Raw genomic sequence first — 12,217 nt, 5'->3', positions numbered from 1 at the left:
GATGCTGAAGTCCTCAGTACAACTGTCTGTGGATTCTCCAACACCACCTCTGAGACCACCTCAGCCAGCTTTGACAGGAAACTATTGGATAGTGGGATGGGTGGTATACCTAGAGGATGCCTTTTTTGTCTCTTTGGTCCAGCACTAAAAACCAACCCTCAAATTTAGCACTCAAGCACACTAGCTTCCTGTAAAAGAGATGACATTTTGATAGATGAAACACCCACTTCCTCTACCTTTCAATCTATGCTGGTGCTGCACCAAATTACCCAGGAGAGGGTAATTTGGAGTTGTTCCACGCAACCAGATCTCTGCAACAGCAAATCAGCCTCCTTATTCATGACCAGGTTGTAGTTAACAGGCATTAAGCTCTGGAGATTTAATATATAAACACCTCATGTTTTAAAAAAAGAACTAATGCCTTCTCCCCATTCTGCTGTATTGAAATACGTATTTTCAAAAAAAAATTCCACATGACACCACATTTACAATGGAACAATATATATTTTCTATGCAAGAATGTCTAAACTGCTGGAGGTGTGTAACAGTTAATATAATTAAGCATGTGCATCATTTAAGAATTACCAGATTTTGTAGCCATTCTATAACATGAAATCTAAGTGCTGTATTGAAAATTTCTCAAACCTTCTCATTTTCTCTTTTTTTTGACAGTCGACTATATCTGGTGATGGCAGTATCATGATCTGCAAAATGAAGTTTACACTGCATTTGAGTAGCAGCTACAAAACAATTTAAGTTTAAGGGACCCTCAGGGTCCCTTCCAAGTCTACAATTCTATGATACTATAAGTGCTTAATCTAAGGATAAAATAAGCTTCTTTTCATAGAAGTTATGTTTCACTACCCACAACAGAATTGTTTAAATTATGAAATAGTAGGATATTTTAATACACAATAGCTACTAAGATTTCCCCCCATGCGTTAAGTTATTCCAGAAGTATTTTAATAGTTTTTGAGATATTATTATGGTAAGAGTTTGCTAGCAAACTGAATGTCAAGGGCTTACCAACCTGTAAAAAGTTTCCTCCCATCCACTGTGTTTAAAATAACTATGTCTTCAAACTTTCAAATTAGAGGATACTTCCTTCAGCCAACAAATTAGCAAAAGAAACCACTGAAGCTAGAAATTGAGACTATGTTAATGCTTCACTCCTCTCAAAGCTCTGCACAACATCTGTAAAGCCTCACTATTTTCAAGAGTTCAGCCATACGTCATAACATTAAAGAATTATTATTATTATTATTAATTATTATTATTATTATTATTAAGAAGTGCCAGAGAATTAACATTTAAGGTATACTTACCATTGCTTGAGATCTGAAAAACTTCTTTCAAAGTCAGAATCTCTGAAATGAATGCATTTTATTTAAGGAAGCACATAATATCAAAGCAGTTTTGCTAACTGTACTATAAAATATAGAAAAAGACTTGATTCAGGGTTTTATAATTGGACAACTGAACATTCAGTACAGAAAACCAATTTTGCAACTCTATTTCTGAAAAAAGATCCAAGTAAATGTGCATAAGGGTTCAGCCTTACATTTCTAAATGTCTAATAGGCATTGACTACTGCCTATTTTCTTTTTCAATTAGCCTACTTTTCCACTCAAAAGTGACTCTGAAGACCAAAAAACTGCAATGAATAGTAATTTTCAAAGTATCTAAAATATAATACTAGAGTTCTGTTTACTGAAACCAGAGTATGTTATAAATTCAAATTATGTGAACTGAAGCATGATCAACTTCTCTACATCATTTGTGACAGTAACTACCGTACCTTTTAGATCTCTTTCCTTGAACTGGGTAATGGGAAACATCATGGCATCAGCTAATTGAGTTGATAGTACTGCATGACAAGAACTGAGCTAAGGAGAGGGAAAAACCACAAAGGTACACAATTTTATCTGCAGATAGAGATTTCTCCTGTTTCACAAATACTTCAACTAATGCAAACATCAAGTTTCAACTGAAGATAACTTACAAGTCTTCATTAAAAACAGACAAAGAGGGCACAATCCAGCCAAAATTAAGCACTTCGACATTCTAGTAATGCCAATTAAAGTTACGTACAGCCACCCCAGTTTGCACACCCTTATCTGGAAGCAAGTGCCACTGAACTCTCTGAACGGATATGCACAGGTTGTTCCTTACAACTCATTTCCTTCATAAAGTCTGTCCTATTCTTTTGACCTTCAACGGGTTTTAGTTTATTTATTTGTTTCCTAAAATTTGGTTGTAAATTGATTGTAAAAACTTCAAAGTGGTTATTCATGGTATTTGTGTAAGTTAGGTAGCAGGGTCATTTGGACAGGGACCGCCTTATGAATTTTGTACAGCAATCAAGGATCTAATTATTTCCCCCTCTGCGCCACTCCCCAACCCCACCAATCTCTCACACCTGGCCAATGTCCCTTCCACGACACCTGACCAAACTCCCCCACTCATCCCACACCAAATCCCAGCCTGCTTCTTTCACATCTTGCTCAAACAGCTCTTCCCTCACAGCTTGTTATGTGTTTAATGGAGATAGGGTGCATGAAAGAGTGATTTGCTGAAGCACTCTATGAAGCATCCTCACATTCCTGGAGCAGCACTTAAAGAACGGTGAGACGTGCTTCAAATAATGGTTTGGAAAACTGATCTCTGAAGTGCCCCCCCCCTACATTAAGCATCTCTTCTTCCTCAGCAGCTCACCTAGGCTGGCTCTCCACCCCACACCCCACCACTTGCTCATTTGTTTGCCTGAGGCTCTCTCGTCGCACTGAAACTGGCATGGCTGCCTGTGGGAGGCCATGCAAACTACATCATGCCACCTACAAAACTATAGTATAAAGAGATAAAAAGCACAAGGAGGCTTGCCGATCCGAAGGTTGGCGGTTCGAATCCCCGCGACGGGGTGAGCTCCCGTTGCTCGGTCCCTGCTCCTGCCAACCTAGCAGTTCAAAAGCACATCAAAGTGCAAGTAGATAAATAGGTACCACTCCAGCGGGAAGGTAAACGGCGTTTCCGTGCGCTGCTCTGGTTCGCCAGAAGCGGCTTAGTCATGCTGGCCACATGACCCGGAAGCTGCACGCCGGCTCCCTCGGCCAGTAAAGCAAGATGAGCGCCACATCCCCCGAGTCGTCCGCGACTGGACCTAATGGTCAGGGGTCCCTTTACCTTTACCTCATTTGACACTTACATTCTGGAGATTAAAGTAACATTTAACATAGGCTAAAAGCTTTCTCTAACAGCCCCGTCTCTTCAACAGTTAAACACCAATTTCTTCAGCCATGAAATGCTGTCACCAAAAGAACATAACTATTAAACTTGACTTCTTTCAATTTATCAGGAACTACGGCATTTAGCACAATGGGGTACCAATCCTAAACAAGGCCCTCTGGTACAATTATAGCACTAACCATGAATAACAAGTAGGATGTTACTCTTAAATGAACTTAAAGAAATGCAGTAAACACACATGCTCTGTTGCTTTAGAAGCACAACAGGCCCTTCCTAATTTAAGGCATTCTACTGAGACTCTTCATTGAAAGCATCAGAAAAGGGGAAGAGTCACCAGTTTTACATAAAAGGCTCAGTATGAATTGGACTATTGCAAACCATCACTATGATTTGTAAATACATAGACAAATGTGAGTCTAAAAAAGAACAGCAGCACACATACAAACTTACCTCATCTATCACTTTTGCAAATTGCTGCAGAGTAGAATTCATAACTTCATCATCACCTCCCAAGGGAAAGCGCTACCAAAACAAAAACATATATTTTACTCAGAAGTTAACCTCCGTTTACTTTTCTTATAAAGATTTAGAACACTCCAAAGCTTTAGTAAAATATGCTGGTATCTAATAGCACTGATATGCTCAAAGAATAGAAATTCCTGGATGATTATAGGCCAAGAAAAAATGTATTTCTGGAACTTTTTTGAATGAACATACCTGACAAAAAGACAAGTTAGCTGATGTTAGTAGAATGCCTATGTTGTTCTAAAACTGAAATGTTAAGTCTGCTTATTCGTGGTGGTTTTAACTTGGGATGCTGTTTCTTTACTAGTCAGCTTCTGTGTTTTTAACAGTAAGCATGACATGAAGAAATTAAGCAAATGGAGCTTTCCCTGCCTGGCACAGAAATAAAGAAACAGGAAACACTTCACCTCCTTAATTCCCACATGACTGGCTACTTTTAAAGCTGAGGTAGTGAATTTGTGTTGCTGAACTACTGGGGCTGATGGAAGGTGGGAGTCCAACAACAACCAAGGACCACCAATTCCCCGCCCTGCATTAAATGAACATAAGCTGACCCAGTATAAGAGGCTAGCAATCTTCAGATTGTAACATAGAATTGTAGAGTTCTAAGAACATAACCCAAATATGTTCATTCATACCTGTTTCTCATATTCCTTTAGAAGCTTTGAAGTCAAATGTGTTGCTGCACTTAATTCATTCTGGTTAAGGGAAAAAAGACAATAAATATTTCCTACTTTGCACTGATAATGGAAATATACTGTAGATTTCATAAAAACACCACACAACTGCAAAGAGCCACTCTGGGTGCAACATTCTGGATTATTTAACCATGGTAAGGTGGTGCTTAGCTATTAAGTAAAAAGAAAGAAAGATCTTTTTTGTCATATTATAAATTTCACGCTTTTGAACCAGAAGTTGCATTTCTAAGTTAAACCAACAATACATGATCACACTTAGATTGCTGTTAAGTCAATGTAAAAGGGAACATCATTCAAAACAGAAGGCAGTAACATTCTCTCTAACAGCAAGATTAGTCCCCTGCCAATCAGTTTGGAAGAAAACCCAACAAATGAGAAGGAAGGTTGCTGCATCCCTGAGGGAATGACAAGGTATGTAGAAGTATGCATATATTAAAAACTACACCCACAAAGGGGGCAGTTAAATAATAATAATAAGGTGTGCATGCATGAGCTCATATGTGCTGTGGGGGGGGGGGGGAGGGAGAAGAGGGAGAGTGGAGTTCAGGCAGGCAGTTATCATAGCTTTGGGAGCCGCCTCAGAACTCTGAAAGGAGCAGCTGGATAGTGCTCCAGAGCAGGTGAACCAGTTAACCAGGAGGAAAACAGCAGCTGAAAAAATAAGCAAATAAAAACCAAGGAAAAGACACATATTCACATGGAATGTTGGTACAAGGCAGTTAGTAGTTGGAGTGTGAAGTAATGGGCAGAAAGGGAAAGAATAGAATGAAAAAAAAGACCCAAAGACACATATAGAATATAGAAAACATAAAACACACTATTTTGGAGAGCTAACTCAAGATTAGCTAACATATGCATTCTGCAATAATCACCCTACCTGTGCATCATAAATTCGGTGCATGGCTTGATACAGCTGGCTAATGTATCTGGAAATGGCTGCAGCATCTTCTTCAAATACACCCAGCAAGGAACGTGTCTAAAAATAACAAACAATGTACATTCATAACATTAAGATTATAGTGTAGTAGCTAGATTTTAGTTTCCAGTGACTCAAAACATATTGGAATAAAATGTATTGCTACTAGGCATTTGACATGCGTCTAGCAGTCATGAAGCAGAAAGCACCTCCTAAGACACTACCACACTTCTTCAGATACACTTCTTCAGATACAGATACACTATCTGAAGAAGTGTGCATGAACACGAAAGCTTATACCAAGAACAAATTTAGTTGGTCTCTAAGGTGCTACTGGACAAACTTTTTATATATATTTTGACTGCGTCAGACCAACACGGCTACCTACCTGAATCTAGAATTAGGGATAATAGGTTCATCGATGGCTACATACTGTAAAAACAAGAACTTGAACTTGTGTCTTTGAAGACAGCTTATGCTTCCAGTTAGAGGAACCCGATGACAAACAATATGCACAGCCATTTCCAGCATGTCCTCCTTGTGAGCTTTCCATCCACCTAGCTGCTAATGAAGACCAAGTACAAACGCCTCAGGTTACAAACACTTCAGGTTACAAACTCCGCTAACCTAGAAGAGTTACCTCGAGTTGAGAACTTTGCCCCTGGATGAGAATGGAAATCGTGTGCCGGCGGCACAGCGGCAGCAAGAGGCCCCATTAGCGAAAGCACACCTCTAAGAACAGTTTCAGGTTAAGAATGGACCTCCAGAACGAATTAAGTTCATAACTAGAGGTACCACTGTACTGGAATATATAGCTTGTGGTCTATGTAATACACACACACACACACACACACACACACACACACACAGAGGGGGAGAGAGGGAAAGACTAATTTTACAGCTTCTGGTTCAATTTAAGAAGTCCCATAAATCTCAAGTTTCAAAGAGCATACTAACAAACTCATAGGTCACATCCACATTTTACATTTAAAACACATAGCTTCTTCCCCCAAACAACTGTGGGAACTATAGTTTGTTGAGGGTGCAGGGAATTGTAGCTGTTAGGGTAAACTACAGTTCCCAAGATTCATTGGGGGAAGGCATGTGCCTCAAGTACATGAATGTGATCATAGTCACTTGATCTTAGCCAAAAGGCAGAGAAGTGATGAATGTGACCAAAGTCAAGCGCTGACCCTTAAATAGCCAAAACAGCTATTTAACCTTTATGCTTGCAGAAGTACAAAAAAACTTCAAACCCTATGGTGCAGACCTATTAACAACCGTGCATACTTGGTGACCACAGAACACTGAGCAGCTGTTTGAAAAAGGGAGGGATGGAACAGGAATAGGGAAGCTACAGACCTCCATGTTGTTGGACTCATCAGCTCAAGCCAACATGAACAATGATCAGGGACATGGATGTAGCCAGGATTTATTTTGGTGGGCAGGCTTCATATTAGTGGGGGCAGAACCTGTTAAGTATTTGTATTGATTTACTTGCTCTAGAAGAAGAAGAAGAAGAGTTTGGATTTGATATCCCGCCTTTCACTCCCCTTCAGGAGTCTCAAAGCGGCTAACATTCTCCTTTCCCTTCCTCCCCCACAACAAACACTCTGTGAGGTGAGTGGGGCTGAGAGACTTCAGAGAAGTGTGACTGGCCCAAGGTCACCCAGCAGCTGCATGTGGAGGAGCGGAGACACGAACCCGGTTCCCCAGATTAGGTGACTACCGCTCTTAACCACTACACCACACTGGCTCTAGGGGGGCAGATGCCCCGCTGCTCCCCCTTGGCTATGTCCATGGTCAGGAATGATAGCTGTAGTCCAGCAACATCTAGAGGGCCACAAGTTCTCCCCCACTGGCCTGCTATTTTCTTATGTCTATCATAGATCATTATGGATTCCAAAGGCGGCATGAAATCTATTTCAAATGCCAACACCTATAACGCATGCCCTACTTTTTGTATTGCTGACTATGAGCTATTTAGAAGTGTAGACATTAAAACTGGAGCCACCACCCGAACTCTATTTACTTTGGGATTTAAATTGGAATGACACACACTACCTAGGTGTGCTTGTAAACTACTAATCAGCTTACCATGGACACTTGCCTAACATCAAACTTGCTGTTCTTTTGGTGCCAGAAAGGACACTACATTTTTAGCTCATCTTTTATTATTCAGCTATATGAATTTTTACTTGATTGGGCAAACACCATTTTAAATATTTATGTTTTTATTTGTGGAACTGTTTAAATGCTGCACCTCTGGAGTAGTAGAACAGCCTTTATGCTGCTATTTGAGTATAGTGGTTTTTGTCCTAACATGGTAACAATACTATACCTGAAGGGGCATCTCCACTCCCATTGTTCTGCCCAGACACTGAGGTCTAGTGCCAAGGGCCTTCTGGCGGTTCCCTCACTGGGAGAAGTGAAGTTACAGGGAACCAGGCAGAGGGCCTTCTTGGTAGTGGCGCCCGCCCTGTGGAACACCCTCCCACCAGATGTCAAAGAGGAAAAAAACTACCACCAGACTTTTAGAAGACATCTGAAGGCAGCCCTGCTTACGGAAGCTTTTAATATCTGAAGGACTATTGTATTTTGTAATCTTTGTTGGAAGCCAACCATAGTGGCTGGGGAAACCCAGCCTGATGGATGGGGTATAAATTTATTTATTTATTTAAATTATTATTATTACTGTAGTACTGTCATGTTAAATGATCTCTCCATCCTTATCTTATGCATGTTCATCAAGAAATGAGCTCAGTGGAAAATAATTTTGACAGATATTGGGATTATAGCCTTATCTATTCATTTTATAATTTATGTGCAATCACATGCCTCCAAAAGTTGAGTCAAAATGAATTTTTAATAGAATGTATATTTTCTTCTCCAAAAGGAAGTAAACCTATTAAAATAGTAGCTTCTGATAAAATATAATGTGTGTAAAAACTTATTAATGTTCTAGACTGGTGTAGCATTGTGGATAAGAGTCAGGAACACTATGAGTCAAATTTTGCTTAAGCAGTGAATTTAAGTAAGCCACAGTTTGTTCAGTGTGTGTTGCCTCCAATCTTTCAATTTGTCATCATGACAAAATCAGAGTTGATCCAGTTCTGCAATTCAACAGAGCAATTCAACATTGCTGGTTAAATGAGACAAATAACTTTTCATAATAGACTTCAAACAGGCTGTGTCAGTGTGAAGTTAAAGTGTACGTGTAACAAACTTCAGTTATCTTATATAGGGGTGTGTGCTAATGGATATGCTCTCAAAGGCCCCTTTGGACTCTGGAAGAGAAATTATTTTTCTGTAGAAAGAGTACTTATGCTATGCAAAGCAAGGGAATGAAACTTCACACTTTGCAGATACAAGAATTTAGAATAAGAAAATGAGGTTGTGATAAATGACCCTGTATGGGTACAAATTCCTATGATGCCAACAGTACAATCCTATGCTTACACTTTATCAGTTGAATGCTCAAGCTTGAGAACTTTGCTGAATGTTTTTGTCTGCTTGCATGATGGATCTTTGAGTTATGCCAAAGCTTACCACTTTCAGGGAAACCTGTTTACGCTAGTTTGATGAGGAACTTCTGTAAAGGAATTCTTGTACATTGCAGAGGGTATTGAAGCATCAGTAGCATGCACAGTTGATTCAGGAGTAACGCTGTCCAGGTCTATATCACCACACTGAGAATACATTCTAGATTCCTAGAATATGTCAAACTGTAGCTGAGAGTTGTAGAGCAGCATTCCTCAAACTGGTTCAAGGACCGACAGTGGCCTGCAGCCCACTTTCTGGTCCTGCCTCAATGCTACAACCCACCCCATGATTGTACAGTAGACTTTTGGTTGGCTAGATGCTAGCAGCAGCAGCTTCCTCATTCAGAGGAGGAAGGACCCCTAAATTTGCTTTGGGGCTTCCTCCAACCCTCCAGACCAGTTTGGAGAAGTTCATTGCACTCAATGAAGTCATTCCACAAGCACAATGATTTTTGGATGTTAGTAACTGTCAGCAGATGGTGCTAATTTCTGCATCTATCCAACCCCTGCAGCACAATTTTGTGATTGGTGGACCTCAGTAATTTTTAGTTCTCAAATGGGCCCTAGGAGTAACTTTGTAAGGACACTGCTAGTAATGAGCGCACTTGCCCACATTGCTGATTTTCTGAATGAAGCATCCTTAAGTTTTTGAGGAACCCCAGAACACAGTTTGAAAACAACTTCATTAAGATATAGGAAATTATGCATAGTACCCCTAAAATCTGTTGTGCTTCAAGGTCTAACTGTTGTTTGTTAATCAAGCTAGCAGCAACTTGGATGCCTCTGGTCTCTAGAGAATCCTTTTTAGAAACATTTTATACTTTAATTCTTGCCCATTTACATCATTAGGGGAAAATCACCATCCATCTTATTGATGCATGATGAACTAAAGCAGGGGTAGCAAACATTGTGCCCTCCAGATATTGTTGTGCTAGAACTCCCATCATCACCAGCAAGTATGTCTACAGTGATGGTGGGGAGACGTAGTGCAACAATATCTGGAGTGCATTATGTTGACTAACCCTTAACTAAAGAACCCCTCTTTTTAAATTTCTATAATTCTGGAAGGGATTTTAAGATGAGGTAGAAGTATCTTCTAGATTTAACGAATATCTAGACTAGGTCTAGATCAATTCCATATTTTATATGTAGTCCATCTCTTACTTAGTATAAAAACTCTCTCAATCTAACAAAGTTGAATCTATCGTACAAGATTTGCACACTAATGTTATTGCTGTGGCCAAGACCATAAACAGGAGACTGCAAAGCACTACTCTGAAAGCTTGTTTAGATGAGATCACAGGAAGTGTAAAACATCTCTTACACAGCAACATATGAGATAATGAAGCCAATTATTCAAAAGAAACAGAAGATGCTAATCATCATCTCTTTCCAATCTGGTCACATACCGACTCAGTGGTTGAAACAAGGTTTTCAAAGCATTACTGTATATTGTTACACATCTTTACTTTTTTGAGAATCAACAGGCAAGCATCTGTCAAGTTTTCTTGAGACAGTATGTGGTTCACAAGAATTTTGTTATATTTCAGTTTCAAAAAATGAATGTTTAATTGTGTATAGGAGTGGACTGCAAGGTAACTGTACCTGAAAACAATCACACTTACAAGAGAACAAAATTCAAAGTAAATGTTCATAAGGCAATGGTACATTATTAAACGTAATCTTTGAACAGGTGTCCCTACAAGGCAATTGAGCTAACACTATATGTAAGGAAACAATTTTAAAGTCACTGATAAACAAATCCACCAAATGTAGGAGTAAGGGTGTAGTGAGGAAACTGAGGCAGCAATTTCAATAATTGCACAGCAATTTGAGACAGGAACAGATTTCACTGGGCTCTACTGCCCTTACTAGACTGTCTCCCTTGACTCTGTGGGACCTGAGAAAAAGACCTTCAGTGGGGGGGGGAATACAATACTGTATAAAACTCCAGATCACGCTGAAAGAACTCTTATGTCCCACCCTGTACATACCCTCCAGATTTTATACTCGACAGAAGCAACATCCCCATTTAACCCCCAACAGCCCAAACATGGAGAAAGGAGACAGTGCTTCCTCTACACTAGCCAAGGACTAAAAAAAAAAAAGGAGTGGAGTGGAGAGAGAAGGCCTTTTGGGTTTGATTATTTTTGTGCCTAAGACAGTCGCGTGATTATGCTTCCTGGGACTCCATTTAAGCGCCCCGTGGCGACTTGGAAAAGGGCAGGGGGCCGTCCCCGAACAAGTCTAAACGCTGAGCCCACGCAGAAGACCATTTCCCCACAGATTTAGCAGAAGCACTTCTGCATGCGAGGTGCAGCAAACCCTCCGTGTCACTTGGAGAAGATGCTACAGAGGGCGAAGCGGAAAGACCGGACAGTTTTTGCACAGGCTCCTTGTCGCTATGGAGTCGCTCGTGAGGCGGAGGTCGGCGACGGCACGGGGGGGAGATAAGAGAGGAAGGAAGGAGGGAGGGAGGGAGCGAAGCGTTACTATTCCGGGATGGTGGCAGCGAGGGATGGGGCTCCGCAGCCCGCCACCGCCGCCACCAGCCCGACCGCCTCGCGGCGCCGAGGGCCCTCAGCTCGCTGTCTCTCCCGCCGCTTCCCCTCCTCACCTGGGGGCTGTCCTCCAGCGTCTCCTCGATGGGCAGCTTGTCTATCCCAGGCATGTCGGCGGACGGATCTCCACAGGCCGGACCGGCCCAGCTGCCCCCTCACGCCGCACCCAGCTGACGGGTCTCCACCCTCGCGCTCTCGCCCGGCCGCTTGCCTGCCGCCTGGCGCCTCCCCTTTCCCTCCTCCCTGAGCAGCCACAACAGAGAAGCTCAGGAAATCCCGCCCCGGCACTTCCACGCAGCGGGCCGCGGCTGCAAAGGCCGCCGCTGCCGCCGCCTCCTCCCTCAGACGCGACGGACCGCGCGCCGCCTGCTTCCCATTGGCTGAGAAGGCGGCCACTCCGAACCGAAGAAGCAGCAGGAGGAGGAGGCGCGCGGCCTCTTATTTATTAATCCGGATCCACAGGCTCGCTCTTCTCTTGGCCTCTCATGCGGGGGGTGTTGTTCCGGGGCTGGCGGCCCTTCCTGCACCTTCCTGGTTATTGCGGCTGGTCGCCCTCTGCGCGAGGCTCACCTGGGAGCTCACCGGTCACCGGTCACAGCGGGGCTTCTCCATGAAGCGAGGGCATAGGATGGCACAGGCACGCCATGTTGCGTGTCATCCCAGCCGCCGCTTCCGATGCCCTTTTCCCCCTTCCAGCCCCGACTGTTAAAATTACTGCTTTGCGGCCTAGCT

The 12,217-nt window shown here is 42.1% G+C and overlaps 1 protein-coding gene across 1 annotated transcript in view; it reads right to left on the bottom strand.

Annotated features, from left to right (window-relative positions):
* APPL1 (adaptor protein, phosphotyrosine interacting with PH domain and leucine zipper 1) overlaps window positions 1–11,966 on the bottom strand; it is a 29,699-nt gene extending 17,733 nt beyond the window's left edge. Inside the window, exons 1-7 of the mRNA XM_053377909.1 lie at window positions 11,542–11,966; window positions 5,344–5,442; window positions 4,407–4,466; window positions 3,694–3,765; window positions 1,799–1,886; window positions 1,326–1,367; window positions 646–704 (exon numbers count right to left, since the gene is read on the bottom strand). Coding sequence (XP_053233884.1) covers window positions 646–704; window positions 1,326–1,367; window positions 1,799–1,886; window positions 3,694–3,765; window positions 4,407–4,466; window positions 5,344–5,442; window positions 11,542–11,595 — 474 coding nt within the window. The 5' untranslated portion in view covers window positions 11,596–11,966. The remainder of the gene's footprint in view (window positions 1–645; window positions 705–1,325; window positions 1,368–1,798; window positions 1,887–3,693; window positions 3,766–4,406; window positions 4,467–5,343; window positions 5,443–11,541) is intronic.
* Between the last annotated feature and the right edge of the window lie 251 nt (window positions 11,967–12,217).

The sequence above is a fragment of the Podarcis raffonei genome, chromosome 2, assembly GCF_027172205.1.
Source record: "Podarcis raffonei isolate rPodRaf1 chromosome 2, rPodRaf1.pri, whole genome shotgun sequence".
NCBI lineage: Eukaryota > Metazoa > Chordata > Lepidosauria > Squamata > Lacertidae > Podarcis > Podarcis raffonei.
This window is presented reverse-complemented; position numbering and strand designations above follow the sequence as displayed.